Source organism: Leptidea sinapis, chromosome 46 (genome assembly GCF_905404315.1).
Source record: "Leptidea sinapis chromosome 46, ilLepSina1.1, whole genome shotgun sequence".
NCBI classification, from domain to species: domain Eukaryota; kingdom Metazoa; phylum Arthropoda; class Insecta; order Lepidoptera; family Pieridae; genus Leptidea; species Leptidea sinapis.
The window spans coordinates 7,133,883-7,160,371 of record NC_066310.1 but is presented as its reverse complement, the minus strand read 5'-3'; the positions used below and the strand labels follow the sequence as shown (position 1 = coordinate 7,160,371).

Sequence of the window (26,489 nt, the reverse complement as noted above, 5' to 3'; positions counted from 1 at the left end):
GGGTAGGAGAGTTTCTTGCGCCGCTTTTTCTCTCTCAGAGCGCCATTTGTTTCCAAAGCGGTAGTAGTGTCTAGTATATTAGAAATTACATCAAAAATAATTGTAAAGGAATCAATTTTCAGAAAATAAATGTCTTTTATGCCTTTTTACGGCGTCCCCGTCCTGCCCACGATAGTACTCGTATTTAGACATGTCATGAGCAAAGGAAATTTGTTGTATGTGCTTTGTGATCTCGTGCCAAAACTATTTGGTTCCTTAATATTATTTTTATTAAACTAGTACTCTTTTAATTTAAATACGCCTACCAACTGTGCTGTCAACATAGTATAGAACGATTTTGCAACAACCCCTGCATATTTCTGGCGACTATACACGGTCGAGTAACGGGTGTAGGTGCCGATGTGTGGGCGGCAAAACAAAGGAAATGCTCCACTATTAGTATTTATTATAGATAATCTTGTACTTTTTTTTTACATTACTTTATGAAATTCTCTTATACGTGATCGTTTTAGCCAACCAGCTAGTGAGGTGTGTCAATAAAATAATCTCGGCGATTGTGAGGAGCGCCTGCAAGGAGAATACGGTCGCCACGAAGTCGTAGAGGAGCTTGGGCGAGAAAACCGACCACACGAACAGGTGGTGACGGAATATTATTGCTATCAAGCAGTACATCACTAGCTGGTACACTCTTTGTAGAGCCAGGATGTTGGTGACGCGCCATACGGCTTGAAGATACCTGAAAATAAGGTTTTATATATTTAAAGAGTTCAGTGAGATTAGTTTAAAAAACCTAACGAGTTCTAGACATGACACAGCTTAAAACTGCATCAAGGCGATGATAATAATAATACGAAAAACTTTTTTTTAATGAAAATAAGGGACGAGACGAGCAGGACGTTTAGCTGATGGTAATTGATACGCCCTGCCCATTACAATGCAGTTCCGCTCAGGATTCTTGAAAAACCCCAAAAATTCTGAGCGGCACTACAACTGCGCTCGTCACATTGGAACATAAGATGTTAAGTCTCATTTGGACAGTAATTTCACTAGCTACGGCGCCTTTCAGACTGAAACACAGTAATGCTTACACATTACTGCTTCACGGCAGAAATAGGCGCCGTTGTGGTACCCATAATCTAGCCGGCATCCTGTACAAAGGAGCCTCCCATTGGTTCAGATCAGCCAGAGCAAAATGTGTCAGAGTAATATACTTATATAAATATATAAATATACTTTATCACTTCAGCCGAAAGACATCCACTGCTGGACAAAGGCCTCGGTTCTGCGCTGCCTTCATCCAACCTATTCCGGCGATTTAGAACCCCCACAAGAAGGATCGGTCCTATCCGGTCTATCGATCCTAAGGCCTTTACGGCCATCTGTCCTTCGAGCTAGATGCTCTGCCCACTGCCACCTGAGTCTCGCATTCTTCTGGGCTATTTTGGTAACTCAGGTTCTCCTGCGGATCTCGCAGAGAAACTCCGAGCATAGCCCTCTCGAATGCCCTCTACTAGCTGATTATATATATTGTAAATGATATTAATTTATGAATAAGAAAAAATGATTTTCGTATTATTAGTCTTGATGAAGTTTTAACTTTTGTCGTGTGGTCTTAATAAGCACACCCCGTACTTATAGTGTAAGGAAAGATTCAGTACGCGGATTAGTATAAATCCCGCAATAAAAAATAACGCATACATTTAACAATTTACTAAATCATTAAAAAACAAAGGTACCTACTTTTGCCACGTGTTAGAAACTTCCGCCACATAGCAGAAAATGGCGGCACCCGCCAACGCCGGACCCGCATATGCATGCAGTCCCATGCGAGCCGCTACAGGCACAGGGCTGTACTCTGCTAACCCCACGTATCCCGAACCCAGGTCCACTGACGCTAGGCTGTTTGAATTACCCTGTAAGATATAATAAATCTCAACTCTTATTTGACATGTGCAGTATGTAACTATCGGGGACATAAATCATTTCTATGGGCTGATTTTATCATCAATTAAGATCAATTCTCAATTTAAAGCTGTATGGTGTTGCATATTTACTTATCTCACAATTTTGCAAAAAATCTATGATAGATTAGCGATAAAAAATTTCAATGAGAATGAGATCTAAAATCATAACAAACAACCCTTTTAGATGTCATCTTGTTTTTATAAATATATAGATACGAATACATACCTGATAAAAAAAGAAAACATAACCGATCCACACATGCACAAGAGTTCTGCCGATGATATCAACAACATCCACATTCCTGGACGGCCTTGCGTCCAACAACTTATGGTCCAGACACTTGGAGGTAATAACACACGTTATATAAACACTGGGCACCATAACAACATTATGGGGCCGCATCAACAAAACTATCACCAACATCAACTGATTGTACATTATATGAGACAGCGACCTCGCCAAGTTCAACCTCACATCATCTACATTCCACGGTTCTTCCATTTGGTCGTAGAAGTAATCCTCACTTTTCTCCTTTGGTTTGTTGTATGTAAACTTATTCGACACTGGCAGTTTTATTCCACAAGGCCTGAATGATCCAATGTATGTAAGTATTTCGAAAATGACTTGGAATATGAGAATCCACCAGAAGACATTCACAATTGCAACACTATCCCATGTCCTTAAGGTCGCAATTGGCGTGTAAAGAGCGTCTGTTGATATTCTGTAGCACAATATACAAGCTGTGGCGAGTATTGTCAGTAATGAGTGTATATGGATATAGTTATTCATATGACGCCCATTCCATATACATATTCCTAATGTGGCTAATGTTCCTGAAAATAAAAAAAATATAGATAATAAAATGAAGCTGTTTCTTTCCGAAGCGGTGGTTAGGATTTAAACTCAATTAGAATTATGAATTAATTTACTGACTTTAAGAATATTCAATAGGTAGTCGTCGAGAATACTTGAAGCAACTTAAATTAAGGCTTATTTTGTGACCAAAAGAAATTAATGCTATTGGTAGTAGCCCTGTACTTCCCTGGGCATACAAATAGGGAAGTCCCAGGCCCAAGGGTGTCTTAAGAAGCGATTTAGGGCATATACCAGTGGGTGGCTCCTTTGCACATGACGCTAGATTATGGGTAGCACAGCGGCGCTTTTTTCTGCGGTGGAGTAGTAATTTGTAAGTAGTTTGGGTCTGCAGGGCGCCGTAGCTAGGGAAATTGCTGGGCTAATGAGACTTAACATCTTATGTTTCAAGGTGACGGGAGCAACGGTGCAAATCTGAATTTTTTGGATTTTTCAAGAATCTTGAGCGGCACTGCATTATAATGGACGGGGCGTATCAATTACCATCAGCTGAATGTCTTTTTCGTCTTATCTGTTATTGTTATAAAAAAAAGAGAAACTACCTAGAAATGTTCGACCACGCATAAATTATAACGTGTATAATTACCGACAACAATATGGCCTTGAAGATAGAAAGAGTTCTCGGGCGCGTTGAGCCAGTCCGCCGTATCTGGCAGGAACAGCCACCTGTCTCCCGTCTGGTTCATGGTGCGGAGGTACCTTGTACATATCAATTATTTGTCAAGTCTATTTTAGAAAATTACTTTTAAAATTATGCCGAGTATTTTAAAATTATTAAATAAAAGAATTTTTAAGAAAAAACTCAAACACTGGTTAAGTGAGCGACTATTTTATACGATAAATGAATTTCTGAACGCGAGTAATGTCATAACATAAAATGTGAAACTTTTTGTTAATTATTAATTAAAAAATATTGAATTAGGCGTAACTTTGCGGAAATCCATAATTATACAAATGAGACGACACGAGACTCCAGCCAGATTTTGGCGAGACAACACGTCCTGAGGATGCCTCGTGTAGAGGCGAAACACGTGTCGAATTGTTTTTAAAAACAAATATTGGCGGAATTAACACTAAAGAAGACCTAAATCATTTGTATAATTATTAATTAGACAATATTTATTATTATTATGTTAGTCTGTTATTATTTTACTATTATGTGAGTCTGTAGTTCTGTATTATTTTTTAGTATTATGATAATTAATATTTATTGTTTCTGACATGCAGACATATATCATCTAATCTTGTTATGTGTTATTTACCTTATACTATTTACTGTATTAAATTAATTTGAATGCCTAGTTAAGCCTGGCGCAACATGTGAAACTGTAAGATTATACTATCGTAACATACCATGTTTATACGCAAATAAAGAATTTGATTGATTGATCCAAAATCCAAAATTATACAAATCCAAATAACATGTTAGCATTGTTGAATTAACACACAAATTTGGTCTCTTCACCATTGTTACGTATCTTTTCCGGGGGTAATACGTCACAACAGCCGACCTATCACAGGGCGTCATTTCATGCGACACGGGTATAAAAAAGCGGTTTCCGGCTCATTTAATTCAGTTTTGTGAAACAGTTTGCCGAGTCAACATCTCCTGAGAACGCCTCGTGTAGAGGCGAAACACGTGTCGAATTGTTTGAAGACAAATATTGGCGGAATTAAAACTCAAAACATTTGGAATTATAATTTAAATTTTTTCTTTCATATTTGTATGAAATCTTTTTAATTACAAATTCATGTAATATGCGATAATTAACAAAATCATTTTATTCATTTAGATCAAGTTAAAGACACTTATGAATGGCAAAAGGATTTCCTTTATACCATTCCGTTGAGCTGTGATGAACAGCCCATTTAAATTAACATATTTGGCATCGTTATGGTAGCAATTATTTTATGTTCAATATAATATGTAAATTAATGCAGACACATCTCGCCGGACTCGCACTCAAATAGTTTCGTACCATTGTTGAAGGTAGCTGAATAATTTTAATTTGCTTGGCCGCCATTTTGAAATTCACCATCTGGATTCTAACGTTAATAGTAATACAATCTCTGTAAAAGTTTCCGCTGACTTTTACATTTAGTCAACCTAGTTACTGAAATTATATGAGATACACACTTATGCAACGACTGTACAGCATCATCTCTTTCTCACACCGCGGACCAGAGACAAATTTCTTTCGTTCATTCTTCCTTAAGCGATTCAAACGCCATTCAGTTATAGGCACTTCATGGTACGAACCTTAGCGAACCAGTTTAGGTACCTAAACTGAACTGCATCAAAATTGAATAACTTATTATATGTTGATGGTAGGCCTTCTGTACTAACAAGTAATGTTTTCCATTGGTTACAGAAGTTTGGGTACAGAAGAATAAAAATATTCTTACCTATGCAAAGCAATCAGCAGAACCCACTGCGGCACAATACCAATACCGACCACACTCATTCTATTCTCCAACTCTGGTTTCTCTTGCACTTCAGTCGCACCAGACCATCTCTTACTGAAGTACAACACCACTACCACAATGGTCCTCGCCAGCACAAAGCACATCAACGTATTCCAGAAGAAATACCAAGTCATATGCTCTTCTTCTATAAAACTTGTCCCAAAAAATGACCAGGAATGGAATAAAGTCCCGACAATAAGCAAATAGTCTATAGCGTTTAATTCTCTCAGAGTTGATAGATCTTTTATTTTTTCCACACCTGTTTTAACCAGGACGTATGTTACTGCCAACGCAAATGCTATAGAAAGGAATGCAATAGACCATAGAGGATTAAAGGAACATAGTTGACTTTTTGTCTCCGATATGAAGCATACAACAGTCAATATAATTGTCATTATAATGGCCACTATAGCAAATGCTACAAGTGAGCCAATGCTGGTCTTGTGCCGGTCGGTTATGCTTATTTTTCTGCAGTTTTCTTCTTGGAATGAGTATAGTGTAACGCAGAGGAGTGCTGTTACGACCTGAAAGAAAGCAACTCTATTACAATAATAATAATATATCTTTATTAAAAAGGTATGCACCCAGTTAAAATTATTATTATTTACAATTCATGCATGGACACTATTATTGTAATTACTTGGTTGACATTGATTAAAATAGTCGGAGATTATTTATAGCAGCTATATATCACACACACTGTTTAAATTTAACTTTAGTTATCTAACAACAAAACAGTATTTAAAAAAAACTACTAAAAAGTTATAAGATTCTACACACACTAACAAAGTTTCCACTAATATACATATCATGTGAGCAGTCAAAAAAGAGGATAAACAAAAAAAAACATACTATTGCTCACTCAAATGAAATTATAAATACAATTAGTGTTCTCTAATATATTTCTTAAACTGCGTTATCGAACAAGTATGTAAATCAACAGCCAAGCCAAACTATCTAAGAAAAAAGCGTTTCACTCGATTGTATGAAACGTGCACTCATTGACAGATGAAAGCTAAAATCTTGTAAAAAAAAAGGAGATCCACTAAGTTTTAAGCAACTGTTAGCTTTCAAATTTAGCCGGATTATACTTCGTCGCCATTTTGTAATTACTATTTGAAATACTGTAATGACGGTCATGGTATGATATGTTGTAGTGGGTAGAGTCTTTTATGGTACCTACATCCGACTGAAACACAGACTGACGGAAGTCTTACGAACAGTGGTCTCATTGGTAACCTGGGTAAGAAGCAGGATATAACTGATCAGATGTTATACTTACAAAATATAAGAGAACAGTAGCAATTCCGAGCGCAAAAACGTCAAAGTCCGTGGAATTGCCTGTGAGATATTTGGACATAGCAATGAGCGATTCTTCATAGAACTCTTTGGCGATTTTAGCGGCACTGTCCTGTCCAGTTGATAAGTAGCGCGCGAACTGCGCCTCAGCGCGTTTGAACTGTTTGAAGAATTCTATAATTTAAAAACTCTTATTTAAAATAATTTCAGTATAACTTAATGAACTTTTCTCAAAAAGTACCTATTATAAGTAGGGTGATTTTTTTGAAGCAAGTTTGCGAGATTTTTTATAGTCAAATAATTATAACCAGAATTTGTCCGTGATTAAAGAGGAATTTCTTAAATCATCCGTTAATAAGTCGTCATCTAACCGCCATTAGTGACAGTTATAGTTTCTACAACCATTCACAAAAACGTACTTTAGTAGCAAACAATGGCTAATAAGTGTGATAACTGCTGTAAAACAATAACAAGAGTATTACCAGGTGTAGAATGTGGCAAATGTGAACGTACGGTGCATCTAAATACAAAATATACAGGGCTCAGCAACAAACAAATTGCAGCCTTTAAGGCCACGCCTAGCTTAGAATGGACTTGTTTGCAATGCCAGAATGAAGCACCAAGGCGAAGTTCCACTATAATTGAGCCTGAACACGATAATGAGGAAGAGTCGGTTAACGTTAATACAAAAAAACTTCTCTGCAACATATCGAAAGAAGTTGAAAAAGCTATTACGAAGGATATGAGGAAGCTAAATGACTCAATACAGTTTCATAGAGCTAAGCTTGATGAAGTAGTTGAATGCATTGAAATGTTAAAAAAACAATAAAATCTATAGAGCGGAAAAATATAGAACTCACAAAAAAGAATACCAATCTTGAAATACGTGTAGGTGCCTTGGAACAACACATACAAGAAATCAAACAACAAAAACTCTGCAAATACATTGAGATTTCTAACGTGAGTACAGATACCTACGACGAAGCAAATCAAGTGGTAAAACATATAGCAAATAAAATAAAACAACCCACAGAAGGCATCAAGTTCACAAAAATAATCCGTGGAAAAGGTGATCGACCTTCAAAGTTATTAGTTGAGCTCAGAGATGAAGATATTCAAGAAAAATGAATAATGGCGTCAAAACTAAATAAGATTACTGTGTCAGATACTCACACCGCACAAAAAGGCAATAATAATATAGTATACATACGAGAAGCTATGTCTGGGCTAAACAAACAATTATTCTGGCAAGCTAAACAAGAATTAATAAAAGAGCTGCAGTTTAAATATGTATGGTTTAAGAAAGGGTTAGTCCGTGCTCGCAAGGATGACAAGGCCAAAGTTTACGCTATAAGGAACAATAACGACTTACGATCAATAGTTGATAAATTCTCGAAAGGTTCGTAAACAATACGCAGGTACTAATTTAACTGTTATATATTTCCTATATTAAATTAACTGATTTATGATGTGTCATAATATAGTACTAGATGATATAAACGAATTAACAAACTGCATAAATATAAACCACTTTATTGATAAAATACCTAGCACGAATGTTAACTTGTTATGCATGCATATAAATATAAGGTCAATTATTAAAAACTTTGCTGCCTTTGAGCAATGTATAATAACTTCAAAAAATGTATCGATGTGTGTATATTGACTGAAGTAAACATCTCTGATAATATAAGTTGCCTATTTAATATTGAATGATTTCAGATAACGGAAATCACGAAAAGGTGGGGGAATAATTATTTATGTAAATAATAAATATAAATGCAACATCCACAATATCGTTACTCACCATTTTGAGAGCATTATTTGTTCCATAACTACACAACACAGTTACATGTGCAATATATGTGCCGTATACAGACCACCTCACACCAGTAAACATTTATTTATACTTGAACTGTATGACAAACTTATCTCATTAACAAACGAAAATTATTTGTACTTAATAGGAGATATAAATATTGATTTGAAAAAGGATAATCCCGTAAAACATGATTACAGTAGCAGCCTGTATAACTTAGGCCTTATATGTGGAATTTCCGAACACACTAGGATCGAAATATCGAACGGCTATTTAAGTAAATCTTGTATTGACCACATATATGCTAAATCGCGTACACAAGAACTGTACACCGCCGCGATAGGAACAAAACTAGCGGATCACCGTGCAATTATGGTTGCCTGCGTTGGTTCATCTGTGTGCTTACAGGATGCTCCAAAATATAAATTGTGTATAAATAATAAATTAATATATGAACGCCTTAATCAAGTGGACTGGAATAGTGTGTCTGAGGCTACTGACTGTCCAACTGATATGAATAATAATATTATAAATAAATTTAAAGATATTTATACTGAAGCGACATTACAAATTAAGTTGAAAACCAAGCATATACGTCATCAAAACCACTGGATAAATCCTAGTATTATAAGATTTTGTTCCTATAGAGATAATTTATTTAATAAATGGGTAAAAGACAGTAAAAGACCTTCAACTAAAAAGAAACTACAACAAAGCCAGAAATCAAGCAAATAAAATGATACAAAAATCTAAAAATAAATTTCTACAATCAGAAATAAAAAACAATTATAAGAATCCTAGAAAATTATGGGAAATACTTAAGCAAATCACTGGAAGAATAAAAAAATCATTAGACAGCGTAATAAAAAATGCTTTTGGCAAACAAAACATCGAAAAAGTTGATCTAGCAAATAATTTTGCAAAACATTTTACAAATAAGGTAAAGCTTTTAATTCCAAAATGTTCAAATGCATTGTTAAACAGGTCTACTTACACGAATTCAGCAAATGTCACTATGCGTTTTAGAAGATCAACTTCAAGTAACATAGAAAAAATCATTAAGTCCATAAATGTAAATAAATCTCCTGGTATAGATGGTATAAGACCATTAGACATAAAAAATATATGTACAAAAATAAGTAAAGTGATAGCGAATTTAATAAATTTGAGTGTAAGTAAAGGCATATATCCCAACGACTTAAAGATCGGTATAGTAAGACCAATCCACAAAAAGGGCAGTCAACAAGTATATGACAATTATAGACCTATTACGATACTCCCAATAATTGATAAAATTGTAGAAAAATATATCTGTAATGAAATACATTTGTTTTTTAAAAAAAATCACATCCTGAATAGTACACAGTATGGCTTTCAACCACAAAAAAATACAACACAATTGCTTAGTGCATTCACGGAGAAAATTTACGAACAACTAGATAATAAAAAACATGTAATGGAATTTTTGGACTACAGCAGCGCTTTCGACACTTTGAGGCATCAAACATTATTAAATTGCCTACAAAACTGTGGTATACGGGGTAATATGCTTCAATGGTGTAATAGCTATTTAGAAAACAGAAAATACGTTGTAAAAGTTAATGATACGTACAGTGACCCAATATCTGTGTCTGAGGGCACAGCTCAGGGCTCGGTAATCGGACCATTACATTTTCTTACTTACGTGAATTGCATACCAAACTTAATAGAAAACTGTGAATTATTCCAATTCGCTGACGACACATGTGTACTAGCTTACGGCGATAATCTAAAGATGCTATCACCAATCTTCAAATAGACTTAGATAAAATAATTAAATGGTCACACGATGTGGGATTAGTATTAAACGCCAAAATTAATGTACATAAGTACAAGTCACAATAGAATAAAATACGAGCCCTGATTAATAGCACACAGCCACGATTGCTTACACACTAACATGCTTAACACAATTACACATACCAGTTGCAAATGCGAAGCCATTGACGTTGTAAGGAAACAAAATTATCTGGGCCTTGTCATTGACAATAGGCTGTATTGGAAAGACCACATTGATATAGTGTGTGACAAATTAAGAGCCTTACTTGCAAAGTTCGCTGTGATAAAGGATAGGGTTCCGTATCAGATTCGAACACTACTGTATAAATCTTTGGCTGAATCAATTTTAGGTTATGGGTTGTCAAGCTATGGAAGGTCCTATAAAAGTCACTTTGACAAAATTTATACGTTGCAATTGAGGATCTTAAAAACAATTGTACCGCCTAATATTAAAAAAAAATCTCCAATAATTACCATAAACTATTTGAATATTGCAAAATCCTACCGTATAATGTTTTTAAAGTGATAACCCTCACTTCTAGGATTAATTACACAAATAAAACTGAAAAATATATCTCGTTCATGAAATTTTGTTTTTCAGTTTTATTTGTGTAAGAAATACTACTATGAATCCTCACCTGTATCAGTGGGCAAGCCTTGTTTAGCGTTATGCGAGGCAGTGACGTGCAGGAGATACAAGTGTTGCCGTATGTCTGTAGGAAGCAGCGAGGGCAGTATCTTGCCGGAACTGTCTCCCGGGATTGGCGCGTTCAGTAGCCAGGCTATGCTGGGAGCTATGTCCACTTGTTCCACCGTCGGTCCTGTACCCAACCTGCAACCATTTTATTTATTTATTTTGAAACAATACATCAACCAGTGGTAGGCTCCTTTGCTCAGGATGCCGGCTAGATTATGAGTACCACAACGGCGCATATTTATGCTGTGAAGCATTAATGTGTAAGCATTACTGTGTTTCGGTCTGAAGAACGCCGTAGCTAGTGAAATTACTTAATTGATCAATAAATCGATTTACATATAAAATCGATACTAGTGAAATCCTTGTTCCTCAACGCTAACTTCACTTTGACAATGACAGTCTGACAGATCATTTCGTTTCTTCGTCATTGTCACTTCCTTTCTTGTTGTATTCGTCGTGTTACCGACTTGTTAACTACCTACCCAATTGAATTCCAAGGAAAGTAATTGTCTCTAGCGGTCTGTTTTACAGTTCATGTATGAGCTAATGAGTATATATTATTCTTATCTGAGCAAATAAAACTATCTTTTAATTTAGATATACTATATTATATTATCTAATTACCAATTGTCTTATATTATAATGCAAAAAAAATGTCGTTACAGTAGTACATAGGTATACGTAGATAGGTAGGTATTTTTTTTCTAAAACGAAAAGCAAGGTTGGTACCCATCTAATATAAGTATGTGATAAATCCTTAGCAGCTAGGCGTTTAATAAATAGGTATAGGTATAGAATAGATGAGCTGTCAACATATAGTTTAAGACATAACCTCATTTTTATATCTTCGATTACTCAGCTCCTAGATTGACAAATCTTGCTAAACTACTTTCATCTTGTTATCACCTAGGCCCAGGAATGTATGGAAGCGTTTCAATCTCCTTTCTTCTTGGGCGTCGAAAATTATCTAGTTGTTGATGTCTGAGGTTTAACTGGACGATTTCGTATTGTCACCCGATCCGTTTTACGGGCTGCCTCGCATTGCTCTTGTGATTCATAGCACGAAGTCGATCCATACTAACGCGGTTCTTTTCACTTGCAATTTCTTGTACTTCTTCAGTCCTTTCATTCGCAATGTTTCGAATCCTAGTTGCATTACGTCTTTGTCGGGAATAATTTGATCGTCTTGGTCGTGACATTGTTAATGATAATATCGGCACAATAAACTAATAGAAACTCGAAACAAACACACCAACCAGTCAACTTGAATAACATGACGTGCACTGACAGTTGTATTTTATTACTCATGTAGCGTGAAACTAACAAAAAATTCATTGAATTCTTTTTATTCTCGAGGTGTCATCAAAATGTCAATCCATACAAAATGTATCAGAAAATATTTTCTTTTTTATAATAATATTTTCCGTGATTTTTTTGATATCTTATTACTTATTATCCTATTCCAGACTAAGAGAAATCCAAAAAATCTAACAACAGAAAAATTGGTCCAGCCGTTCTTGAGTTAAAAACGGTGTAACTAACACGACTTTGTTTATATATATATATATATAGATTATTGAGATGTTTCCATAATTTACGGTTTTATTCCTGTATATTGAGTGTAAACCCAATTGTAAGATTTTAATTATGTATGGAGGAACTTTTAGCTATGATATTACTATTTACATAAGTACCTAATGTAAAGAGTGTTATTAGTTAGTTGCCCTAATAAACGGTAAAAAAAACTTAAGATATTAATTTACGAATGATGTAAGAATTTCAGTAAAACTTTCTTAAATTCATTAATATTGAAAACTTTAGGCGGTAGGTTGTTGCAAGAAAGTTTCCCATTAAAGGTGAACGCACACTTATCCAAGCCGAACGCGTCGAACGAATCGAACTCAAGGAGCCTCGCACACCTATCCGCATCAGAAGAATCAAACGCATTGAAGAAGTCGTTTTTATTTCCTTTACGCCAGAATCACTCACTTTTTAAAACCATGACGAAATAGTTCTCGCGCGTTGCTCTGTCGCGCCGAATCTGATGACGTCATCCAAATTCGTCTAGGACTTCAGATCTGCAAGAACCCCTTGCAGATCTGGACAAATCGACGCGAAGACTGCGAGGTTTCATGAGATTTCATATACAGAATTCTAAAATTCGTTGTATTCGACGGATTCGGCTCGGATAAGTGTGCGTTCATCTTTAAAAAGTTATGCTGCATGTAATTCTTACGGATGTGGACATTGGACGCCTTGAGTCTGCAGCACCACGAGAGGGACCAACACCTCAGCAGGGGAGGAGCCCCCGTGCCCGCCTGCCTCGCGCATGCCGTGGTCACCGCACACCAGGAGAACGCCCTTCCTCTCCTAAGCACATGTGATTGTCAATTGTCACAAATACGACTCAAAAAATATAAATCACTAATTTGTACTTTTATATTTCTTTTATGGAAGAGAGGACAAACGAGCGTACGGATCACCTGGTGTTAAATGATCACCGCCGCCCACATTCTCCTGCAATACCAGAAGGATTAAATATGTAATTATTACGGTATGCGTACCATGCAATGGGTAATGCCTACATTAATTAATCAATTAACTACCCATTCACCCAGCGTCACAATTGTCTAATTGTAAAACAAACAATTTGGTAAAAAAACTTATTGCGAAAGTTCTACTTACAGGTGCACGCGGGTCGCAGTCGCCATTACATTGCAAGAGAGGGTAGATAGAAGGATGAATTTAAATCTACCCACCAAACCTTACAATGACCGAACAGTGTAATTGAAAAACCGCACTGTGGAGGATCGCCACACAACCGGGTGATGGGGATGATATCCTAATTTATGGCGGGTCGGGCGAAGGTGGAATTCGGCGGCAGGATAATAATACCATTATTTTCGGCTGTTTCAAAGATACATCCTATTTGTACGAAACCTAATATAAAATCTAATTTACTAAGATCTTAGCGGAATAAAGATTTATATAACTCATTACACTTAGATTATTATGGATTTCCACAACATTATAATAATAATATTAACACACTTTTACACAAATTATATTGCCCCAAACTAGGCACAGCCTGTACTATGGATACAAGACAACGATAATATATTTGAAAATTTATTGAAGAAGGCGTTATTTTGCGGAAATTCATAATTATCCTGATGTTATGACTTTTCTTGAGTGTTAGTTCCGCCAATATTCGTCTTCAAACAATTCGACACATATTTCGCCTCCACACGAGGCATCCCCAGGAGATGTTGACTCGCCAAACTCTGGCACGAGACGTGTAGAATTTTTTTGAAGACGAATATTGGCGGAATTAACACTCAAGAAAATTCAAAACGTTGGGATAACGATATATTTAATACAATATAATTACTTAAACATAAATAAATACATATAAATATCCATGACTCGGAAACAAACATCCATATTCATCATATAAATTATTGCACCTACCGGGATTCGAACCCGGGACCTCTACCTTAGTAGTCAGTGTCAGTAACCATTCAGCTGTATGGGTCGTATAAGTGTGCGTAAATAACGTCTTATGCAATATTTTTTTAAATACTCACCCATTTCATCATGCCTTGATGTATCTTCTTGATAACCTCATCCATCTCTATCAGTTTCGGTTTTATTTTTGGACTCCTAGCGCCTTCTAGATGTCCAATGTGGTCTAAGCCCAGGTAATGAAGCACCAGGAAGTCAAACTTTGGCTTCTTATCATCATCAGTTTCTAGAGCTGTATCTAAATGTCTCGTTACATTGTTGTCCACCTGAAAAATTCGAAATAAGCTTTAGCACTATTATTTTTTTGAAAATAAAGAACAAGCAGGACGTTCAGCGGATGGTAATTGATACGCCCTACCCATTACATCTTGCCGTGCCGCTCAGGACTCTTGAAAAATCCAAAAAATTCTGAGCTGCACTACAATTGCGCTCGTCATGTTGAGACATAAGATGTTAAGTCTCATTTGCCCAGTAATTTCACTAGCTACGGCGCCCTTCAGACACATTACTTGCTTCACGGCAGAAATGATGAAACTGATGAAACTCAAACGCCCGAGGATATGTAAAATAACTCATGAATGGGTCACGTCTCTTTTGATAAGCATCTGTTTAATATAAGTGTCTCCAAAAGTCCCCTGTGCAGGCTTTGCAAGGAGGCAGATGAGACGTTCGTACACCTAGTTCTGAAGTGCGGGAGTGTGGCTTGATTCGCCCTGTACTTTCCCCGGGGCGTAAAAAGAATAGGGGACATGACACATAACCAGGCCCATGGTTGTCGTAAGAGGCGACTAAGGGCTTTTTAGAAGTGGGAGAGTCACGCTGCGTCAGCGCAATCGGGCCAGACTCGTCTGGGTTAATTAGCACACTCGCACAGAATACCGGCGTGAAGTAGCGGCCTAGTGCCGCTATGTTTCGCATAGGTTAGTGTCGCCGTCTCGGCAATTTTGAGGGTAGGGACCTGTCTACTCTCTGGCTCCGCGTAGATTTAGAGGACCGCGTCCGTATCTATGCGTGTATCTACAGGTCCCATAGTGGTAACGCAGAAACCGATCATCTCATGGGCTGCGTTCAAGCGGCAATTGACGGCGTGCTTGCACAGATCCCCTCCGCTGAAATCGTAGTCTTGGGTGATTTCAACGGGCACAATGCCGAATGGCTTGGATCACATACCACAGACTACGCAGGGCGATCTGTGCATAATTTTGCATTGGCGTATGGTCTGACCCAATTGGTTGAGTCGCCAACGCGGCTTCCGGATGTGGATAGCCACATGCGGTCCTTATTAGATCTTCTGCTGACTACACATCCCGATGGTTACCAGGTCTTTGTCGACGCCCCTCTCGCAACGTCCGACCATTGCCTGATCAGGAGTGTAGTGCCTATCCGACGCCAACGTCGCAGACCACCACCGCCGCGTTCGGCACTACAAGTCAGCAGATTGGGATAGGTTGCGTTCCTTTTTTGCATCCTACCCTTGGGGCAAGTTTGTTTCCCTTCGGATGATTCTAGTGCCAGCGCCGTTGCAGTAGCCGATGTGATACTGCAGGGCATGGACATTTTTATACCAAGCTCTGTAGTACCGATCGGTGGCAGAACACAGCCCTGGTTCGATGCGTCAGTTAAAGCAGCATCTGACTGCAAAAAACAGGCGTATCGAACTTGGGTTGCGGCGCTGGGCACAAGGGATCCGAACTGCAAAGTTCTTAAGAGGAAATATAACCGTGCCTCCAAATTTTTTAAGCGGCAAATCGCCCGTGCGAAAACGAAGCACATTGTCAAAATCGGCGAGCAGCTTTCCAGTTACCCGACCGGAACACGCAAGTTCTGGTCGTTGTCGAAAGCTGCTCTTGGTAACTTCAACCAGCCATCCCTGCCGCCGTTGCAGATGAGGAATGACAACCTGGCCCATACGGCAAAAGAGAAAGCCGATCTCCTGTGCGCTCTTTTTGCCTCCAACTCGACTCTTGACGACAACAGAAAAACACCGCCGACCATCCCGCGGTGTCAGAGCTCTATGCCTGAAGTACAGTTCAGATAGAAAACTGTTAGGCGAGCTCTGTTTTCGTTGGACGTCAGAAGGTCGAGCGGGCCGGATGGCATTTCTCCAATCGTGCTTAGAACGTGTGCCCCTGAGTTGACGCCGGTGCTAACGCGTTTATTCCGGCACTTTTATTCAAAAGGCGTAGTCCCTGACTCATGGAAGTCAGCCCTTGTCCATCCGATCCAAAGAAAGGAGACAGTTCGGATCCAGCAAACTACAGGCCTATTGCTATTACCTCCCTGTTCTCCAAAATCATGGAGAGCATAATCAACCGCCAGCTCTTGGTATACCTAGAGGGTCATCAGTTGATCAACGACCGATAGTACGGCTTTCGCCATGGTCGGTCCGCACCTAACACATAGATGGGCGGCGGCTATTGAAAGCAAGGGGGAAGGCCTGGCAGTTAGCCTGGATATAGCGGAGGCCTTTGATCGTGTATGGCACAAGGCGCTCCACTCAAAACGGCCATCGTTTGGGCTTCCCGAGAGCGTGTGCAAGTGGACCTCCAGCTTCCTCACTGGGCGTAGCATACAGGTCGTTGTCGACGGATATTGCTCGAACCCGAAGCCCATGAATGCTGGAGTGCCCAAGGCAGTGTGCTATCGCCTACGCTGTTTCTTCTGCATATCAATGATATGTTGGACATCTCCAACATACATTGCTATGCAGATGACAGCACTGGTGATGCCGTATACACGGGCCATGTAGGTCTCTCTCGGGAAATCGTCGACCAATGCCGGGAGAAACTTGTGTCTTCTATCGAGTCCTCTCTCGAGAAGGTCGCGGAATGGGGTAAATTGAACCTTGTCCAATTGAACCCCCAGAAGACTCAAGTTTGCGCGTTTACCACTAAAAAACCCCATTTGTCGTATCACCGCTCTTCGAGAACACTTCTCTTAAAGCCGCGCCTAGTATCGGAATACTGGGTCTCGAAATCTCGAGCGATTGCCAATTCCGTGGCCATCTGGAGGGCAAAGCCAAATTGGCTTCGAAGAAGCTGGAAGTCATCAATAGAGCACGGTAATACTTCAAGCCGGCCCACATTCTAGCGCTCTACAAAGCGCAGGTCCGGCCACACGTGGAGTATTGCTGTCATCTCTGGTCTGGCGCACCCCAGTATCTGCTCGATCCATTTGACCGCGTTTAACGTAGAGCAGCTCGAATCGTCGGAGACTCAGTGCTCTGTGAACGGCTGGATCACTTGGCGTTGCGTAGAGACCTCGCTTCACTGTGTGTCTTCTACCGCATTTATAACGGGGAGTGTTCCGAAGAGCTGTTTAACCTGATTCCTGCCGGCGAATTCCACCTTCGCACATCACGCCACAAGTTAGGATATCATCCCCGCCATCTGGATGTGTGGCGGTCCTCCACAGTGTGGTTTTCAAGGAGCTTTCTCCCTCGTACTACAAAGCTTTGGAATGAGCTTCTTTGTGCGGTGTTTCCGGGACGATACGACATGGGTACCTTCAAAAAAAAGCGTACACCTTCCTTAAAGGCCAGCAACGCTCTTGTGATTCCTCTGGTGTTGCAAGAGAATGTGGGCTGCGGTTGACCCGTGAACACCAGGTGACCCGTACGCTCGTTTGTCCTCCTATTCTATAAAAAAAAACACCTGAAGTCACCGAGGATTATTCTCAGTCATGGGTGACATTAGATATTTGATTAAGTACCTTGAGATGAGGTGGCCAGAGTAGCCAAACATCACGCAAAATATTGCAGAATAGACAAGGAGTTGTGGAAAATAGCCCGTGATAACTTATTCCTAAATGTTTATGGTACTAGTGTACACGGCAAGCGTTTCAATGGTGCTATGCTACCGTGTCCCCGTGGACACGGTAAGACAGCTGTCAAAAAACTGCCAAAACATACATATCCCTAGACGAAAACACAAGAGAGAATTTTTTACCGGGTGTATTATTAATTGTTCTTGGTTCTAAGAGCCACACGGAAAAATTATTTAGAGAAATTGTTATTTTAGAAAAAAAAATTTTTGAACCAATAAATAAGATCATATATACGTGTTCATGATAGTAAAAATAATACAAAGAATTCAATTGCAATATTTTTAGTTTGGCGAGTTTAGCAAAATAGCCACAATTTCTCGTACAACTCTGAGAGTGGCGATATCACATCACGAATCTGTCATAAATCACGTTTTTTGTTTATTTAGCAACCCATAACGTAAGCCGCATAATGATACCTGGACTAAGCACAAGCGGGTTGGCGCCAAAATAGCTGAGCGGGTGAATTCTGCGGGCGCGCGGGACGTGTTGGTATATCAGAGATTAATAAAAAAAAATCGCCACACACCCATCCATATGGTAAGGATCATATTTAATTTGTGGCGTGCGGTGCGATGTTTGAATTCGACGACGGGAAATGCCAAGGCATAGACTTGCTCAGAAATAGCTGAACCACCCCAACCTCGGTATAATCAGTGACGAAGAAGGATGTAGTCCCGTCGTGCTCCGTCCACAAGCCGGGGAACAGTCTGACCCACGTGTCATCTCCGTACAGGATGGTGCGGCGCCCTCTGGCGGCTGCCACGCGAAGCACACTGTCCCCCCTAACAGCGGGCGCGCCAAAATTCAACGCGACGTCCGCGAACGTCGACACACTCCCCGTCATCATAGCCTGTTTAAATCAATTTTATTAATTTTAAGTTGTGTTAGAATGGCGACGTTAAATGAACACACGGGCATAACTACTTAACCGTAATCATAAAAATATAAATCTAAGAAATTAAAGTAAATAATTGAAATTTCAACCACACAAATACTCACCTACGAGTTTTGAGTGCCAAGTGTGAGATTTTTTACCTATTCGATCGCTTAAAAGTTAACTACGATTTGTATGGCATCCAAAGAGCGCCATCTAGTGACAGTAGAAGAAAACATCATAGACGCGCGGCGTGGGACAAGTAGGTGTCAGTGCCTACGCTAGCGCGCGCCTAGATTACTTACAGCTTGTTCCGGATTTATAGTATTGAAATTTCATTTATTAAGATGAATTATGTGTTTTTATTTTCAAATTTATTCTTTTATGATTACGGGTAAGTAGCTCCAGTCGTGCGTCCATTAAATTTCGCCACTGTAGCTCCATGCTCTATATAATAATTATAAAATAAATGATGAAGCAAACAAGCATATAAAATAAATATTGTGCAAATAAAGCATGTGTTATTGTAGTCCGAGTTTGATTTGCATGATTTATTATGAAGTTATATATTATCTTTTATATCAATCTGACCATTGAATCGAATGGGCATGGTATCAGCATTAAATAATCAAATAAAATGTTATTTTACGTGAAAATATAATATGATGAATTAATTTCCAAAAATTTCCCACTTGTGTCATAAGAGATTATAGAGATATTAAATAATATTATTGTAAAAAAACGACAATCGGCCATTTTAACTGAAGTATGAAATACGTGACTGTGACTAACATTAAGTTTTGGTTGTATGTTGGTGCATTACGCGTTTTCGTCGAGGTGTGACGTGATAATCGGCCGCCATGACACTTATGAGCGTTTTCGCGCGTAATACAACAACAATAGTAATAATTATTGTAAAATACAACATGGCCGATGTTAACTGAAACATGAATGACGTCACGGCTCAAAAATCACAATTTTTTTTTCTACTGATTTTTATATGGGAATGCAAAAGAGTAATAGAAACGATGGTCAAACTTCACTTTGACGTCGTTTTTGAAGAATTTTAATATGGAACTATAATTTCTATTAATAATTGTGTAGTTGTTTGTAAATCCCTTCTATTAACATACCTGATGAAGAGATTACTATCTATAACGTGGACAGTTTTGAAAATGTTATGTTACAAAGTCTCAGAATCACGGAACAAAATTTACTTAAACTAGTCGTTTTTCAGGACGCACTCTAATACGTAATTCAAGAGTCAACACTTTGCTTGATCAAGGATTGTATTACCACGCCTTATGTAATGCGGTGCTATGTGCTGTAATGAATGGGTGTTTCGGTAATCTCATCTCAACCATGACCAGGTCATTGAGCACACCTTATGTTACTGTACATGGATATAGGTAGAACTTATTATATATTACACTAGGTTCTGATTGCATTACTATTTGCAGCCTAAGGGTCAATTAACAGTGGTTATGCAAAGGAAATGTAATAGAGACACAAGTTGTAGGTACATTTTCTATTTTGATTTGTAAGCACATGACTACCCATATAGCCCAATCAACTCTATTATATCTCTGTTCCTGTCAACTCTAGTAGAGGTCCCGGGTTCGAATCTTGGTAGGTTATCTCGGTAAACATTCGTATGAGTGTTTCTGAGTCATTGGTGTTTTTTTTATGTATGTTGAAGTTTATATATATTAAATATTTGTATTAAATACTATATTTTTTTTATGGAAATAAGGGACAAGACGAGCTGAACGTTGAGCTGATGGTAATTGATACGCTCTGCCCATTACAATGCAGTGCCGCTCAGGATTCTTGAAAACCCAAAACTTCTGGACGGCACTACAATTACGCTCGTCACCTTGAGACATTTCACTAGTTACGGCACCCTTCAGACCGAAACACGATAATATTTACACATTACTGCGTCACGGTAGATATAGGCGCCGTTGTGGTACCCATAATCTAGCCGGCATCCTTCAGACCGAAACACGATAATGTTTACACATTACTGCGTCACGGTAGAAATAGGCGCCGTTGTGGTACCCATAATCTAGCCGGCATCCTGTGCAAAGGAGCCTCCCACTGCTATGATAAACTATACACTCTTTCAGCACATTATGCATCTATATATTCTAAAAGCGAAAAAATTATACCAGACATATTTATATCTACATTTTCGGGCATGCAAGCAACACATATATAAATACATATGAACTAAAAACACCTGTATATAAATGGTGTTTTAAGTTCAATTTCAGTTAGCATTAATAGGTTATTTGACTTTTACTGAATTTTTATTCCAGCTTGTACACTATGAACTCTGTGTTGTATTGAAAAGTCATGTCACTAGATTAGAATGATAACTTCAGTCAAATACTTAGCAATTGAAAAAATGTATTCTTCTTCTTACTAATTATTAATTTGGAGCAAAAATAATCAGCTCAAACCAAAACACAACAAACTGGAATATATAAAACATTAAAAACCCTTTTGGTTTTTGGGAAAAGTACATTTTTTCATAAAAAAAAAACTATCCAGATGACAAATATTAATAATTAGCAGTTAATTATCCCATTATAGTATTGCACAAAAAGAACCAAAGAAAAAACAATAGAATGGTAAATTAATGATACTATTTTATAAAACAGCAATGTGTTTTTTCTTTGGCCCAATGATGAGTAAGCAAATATAAGTAAAAAGTGACACTTGCAAATATATCCCTCCAGAAGTTAATTGTGCGCCTCCACTGTGCCTTTTCTTTTTTACGCTGTGGTGACTGTACATAGACAATATATTCTTAGAGTTATTATATAACATTTTTTCTTTGGTACTTTGAGTATCTACAACATATTTATAATGAAGGCTACATTAAACTACACTGCACTAAAATTTAATTGATGAGAAATTGCATGTTTGACTGACGATTTAGTATTTTGTCTTCCTGTTTATTGAAATAGCAAAGAAAGAACTACCAACTGTACACACACTGCAAGCAATCCGCTATGCAATGCATGTGTACTACCTCAGCACATGTCAATAGCATAATCTTTTATAATTACTTATATAGTAGTATGTATAAGTATAGCAGCTTAGTAGGTGCACTGCAGTATAAATATGTTGTTAAAGTTGATATGTTAACCTTCCGAAATTGGCAAGTGCCCCTGCGCCACGGTATATCTCAGATCGATGTCTTTTTGGCGCGCAGAGTTAATAATAGATTGCTTATAATTAGGATGATTTGAGTGAATGTATCAGAAAGCTAATGAAACAAACTATAATACCCTGCAAAAATAACCATCTTATAAACAAAATAAGTGTCAGAACTTGGTGAGGGAATAGTGTGCCGTATGGCACTCTTGGTTTTCATGTATCTGAAAAATATAATGGCCTGGGTCACTTGCCGATTTCGGAAGGACAACCACGTCAGTTATTGCTACCACACTCCATTATTAAATCTTAAAGTGTAATCCAATAATTGTAACTAAATCAATCTGGACTAGCACCAAATTTGTAAAAAGTTTAAGTAATAATCACCCCTCATTACTGCAATTATTTCTAGTATTCATTGGAGGAAGGTGACGACCAAAAATAATTTCCAAAAGCATAGCTAGAAAGCTGAATAAAATTACCGAACTGAAAATTCTATGATTCAGCATTCAGCTGATTATCACTAGAAGATTATAATAAATTGAAAACTAATTTATTTGTAATATCAGTTTTTACATTATTTATAAAACTTTATTAATTAATTTACAGTCAAGCAGCAATGATCACGAAATATCAAATACTATGAAAATAACTTTAAACTCAACTAAACTAACAGGATTGGTCGCTAAACCTAAGAATTATATCTAAACATATTGAATTTCAGCAACATTATCAAGAAATTTTATGTAGGTTTAGGTTTAAAGAGTTTGTTTCTCAAAAAGAACAAAAGTTCACTTACAATAATTCTAAATAAATATAAATCATAATTTTTAAAGTTACAGTGACTTTATACAATAATAAATTCAAAACATTGCAATGTTCTAAGATAACAAAATATTGTGTTTGTCAGTGCCTTTTTAATTTACTTTTAAATTTTGGAAAAGATTTTTCTTCAAATATATCTTTTGGCAAGTCATATAGTAGCACTCCCAAATCCCAAACTGTATAGTTTATGTACAATAATTTGTCCTAGCTTTAGTTAATTGCAATTTATGTTTGTTATATAATTAATTAAACCATTAAAATAATTAGTAATCATACCTTTATCCTGGGCATTGTCACAGTTGGGGGTTCAGCCACAGATACATAAATGCAGGCCGACTTATTTTTAATCAACTGCCCTGTGTAAGGCATGTACTCCTCTGTTACAAAGTCATAGCGTAATCCATCTATGACCATCAGAACCACACTGTTCTCACCAGAGTTATAAACCTCATGACTGTCAATGCTGTAAAGATAGTCATATAATGGCATCTAAGGAACCCATAATATGCTACGCAATAATAATAATATTCATTTCTTTCAGGCATAACCAGATAATATCAGATTTATAAAATGAGACTTATGTGCTGTCTGTACCTCATAGATTATTAATTTATATAATATGCCCCACTGAAATAATTTATATTTACCATCACCAACACATCTTCCATTTTAAAAAGCAAGCATCTACAATAAATATTATCATGATATAAACTACAAGATTTTGGCTTAAAAAGCACTGACACCTTAAATTTGTTGTACTTGATAGTTTACTAGTTCCAAAAAAAAACTTTATGATAATATCAATGTATCTTACCTCACTCCTTCGATATAATTGGGTAAATCGTCCATATGGCCCAATTTTCCGGAATGATACTTCAGTGGGAAAAACCCATACAGAAACAGAGAAAGTCCAGCTAAAGCTAGCATAAGAAGCCACAGGCCTGTCCATTTATGTTGTATCCAAGATAACATGTTAATTATTAATTTTTTGACTATATTATTAGTTTATTTATCTACAGCATCAAAGTCCGGCAGCCGGCTGGTGTTTGATGGTTAGGTCATAATTTCCTCTTCAATATACGCTTCCCTGAGCTGCAGTTGAGCAATTTCAATTAGATTGCTTTCATTCATTAGGAAATTTGTACGCATTCAATTGGAAAGCATGTACTATGAAGCCAATTCAGTATTGATAGCATACAAATGTTTATCACGTATCATATAATCTTTATTGATAAGCTGAAAGCGAACTTTTAAAATGAAGTAGGTATAAAAATTACAGATAACTAGATGGTCTTAATTCCAATACTCTCGATTATACACAGTTATCAAATGATTAATGCTAGCAAGAAGGAAGTTTAGAATTTTCAACTTAGATCAAATTATTAAATTCAAAATTAACTATTGCCCATTGGGTCAAACTTCAAAAATCAAAACACAACACTGATGACTGAACACTCAATTCAATCTATGCCAAAGAGTATAATAATATATAGGGAAAAGAGAGCCCTCTCTACGCATTATGAGCTGTCTATTTGAAAGCTGGCGCCATCTGAAGATTGGCCCCGAAAATAACTATATTTATATATAGTTATTTTCGGGGCTCGAAATTACAAAATTCAACAACAACACGAGAACTACACACATGCGCAAACGCTAGGCGTAGCCGCCATTTTATGACCAGTGGGCAGTAACACAAATAAAGAAAAGTTGCCAAAGCTTTCATTTTCGGGCCAACTAACAGATGGCACTACAGTCTTCTGAAAACGACACTTTAAGGCGTCTGTCCCACCCCTTATCTATGCTTAAGTCTGAACTCCAAAGAGTAAATAAATAGTAAAACTGTGTCAACTTAGTCATATAAAAGTACTTACCTACTCTGGGAAGTGAGCCAACAAGTCTCGACGCTCGACCAAAGAAAACCACATTTTGGGATCGCAATAACCTTAGGATTTAATAACTACTAGCTCTCTTTTAAATACGCGTCAGGAAAATTCTATCTTTAATTATGAATATAATTTTCTAGCTTAGGTCAAATTAACTTGGTTGAATTATGTTAACCTACCTAATATTAAGTGCCACACGTGGTGGCAACCTAAACAGCGGCCGAAACCAGGTAGCAGTCCGGGTGTGAGTTAGAGTGGTCTTTCACGTCTGAGATTCACATCGGCGCTATAACCAGTTGTTTCAGACCATACGATGCCGCTGTTGTGAACAGGACTCCCTGCATGATCAGTCGTACTTGAGCTGGTGGCGTTGAAGTGGTAGACGTTAAAATTTTACGAATTACAATCTCCGCGATGGGTATCTGGTCCAACATGGAATTTGTTACCATTTGGATGTGCTCCAGGAGCCGATCAGTCTTTGCGTTACCACTAGGGGACGCGCGTGGACTAGCCCTTCAAGGATACTTAGACGTCGAGAACAAACTTCTCCCAGAACGTAAAGGCACACACCAGCCATGGTATAAAGGCACTCCTTTCCTATCCAGATTCCAGTTTATACCCCGGGGCTATGATTGCGTGTGATATGTGAATGTTGATCTGTTGTTGTTGATTATATGCCAATAATAATATTCCGTTCTCTTAATCTAATGTTTTTTGCAATACTATAATTTTTTTTTAATAAAAAAATAAGTTGTTGTAATTTAGATGTTTTACTTACTCGCAGCCGTGCGCTAAACCTGCGCATACAACGCTAGCAGGGAAGATGTTCTACTTAGAAGTGGCGCTATGTGTTTCATACTACGTTCGCCCGTTTCCCACTATCACTCAATCGGTCTCATTCGTTTCACTCCCTCTTCTTTGACAAAAACGTCCCACATGTTCGTGGCACCTTATTGCATTTTATCCGTTAAAAATTAGAATAGTGTCGAACCCAGAGTCATGAAACATTTATAATATGTATCACTGTTGCGTATTATCAATGTTCAATTTGTTAATTAAAAATGTACATGACTTTAGTTGCACTTGAAGTTTGAGCACATGATTTTGGTTTACGGAAGGTGGGAGGGGAAGGTTTCGAACAATTTCTTTCGATTTATTGGGTGCGATCGAAATAGTTTGGCTAGAATTGAGATTCCCATACAAAAGGTGCCATAAAAATTTTTCCGTTTCGGTAAATCAACTGCTGCTACCATCTTACCATATTTCCAAATGAGCCATTTAGTCCAGTGGTTAGTGATACTGCCTACTGAGCCAGAGGTTCCGGGTTCGAATCCTGGTAGGTGCAAATATTTACGAGGGGCGGTCAAAAAGTTCGCGGAATGGCGGGGTTGGCGGGGGTGAGGTCGCTCCTCCAGGTAGCCGCTACTTGAGTAACTCATAATTACTATATATGCC

General features: G+C 37.8%; 2 protein-coding genes across 6 annotated transcripts in view; one reads left to right on the top strand and one right to left on the bottom strand.

Annotated features, from left to right (window-relative positions):
* The window catches only part of LOC126977843 (peptidyl-prolyl cis-trans isomerase FKBP8), a 323,871-nt gene that overhangs the window by 13,714 nt on the left and 283,668 nt on the right, over positions 1–26,489 (top strand). The gene's annotated exons all lie outside the window — the stretch shown is intronic.
* Positions 429–24,577, bottom strand: LOC126977824 (GPI ethanolamine phosphate transferase 2). 5 transcript variants are annotated; one of them, XM_050826439.1, is made up of 14 exons: positions 24,429–24,564; positions 23,966–24,243; positions 23,428–23,614; positions 21,890–21,955; positions 18,928–19,137; positions 14,525–14,728; positions 13,174–13,307; positions 10,879–11,072; positions 6,587–6,777; positions 5,245–5,828; positions 3,425–3,537; positions 2,191–2,798; positions 1,741–1,913; positions 429–736 (listed from the first exon to the last, which is right to left on the bottom strand). In XM_050826439.1, the coding sequence occupies exons 2-14, from the start codon at positions 24,121–24,123 to the stop codon at positions 481–483; spliced, it is 3,078 nt and encodes a 1,025-aa protein (XP_050682396.1). In that variant the 5' UTR covers positions 24,124–24,243; positions 24,429–24,564; the 3' UTR covers positions 429–480. The 5 variants fall into 5 exon arrangements, with proteins under 5 accessions (XP_050682396.1, XP_050682395.1, XP_050682397.1 ...); XM_050826438.1 differs by having other exon boundaries at positions 23,966–24,566; XM_050826440.1 differs by lacking the exon at positions 21,890–21,955 and having other exon boundaries at positions 23,966–24,565.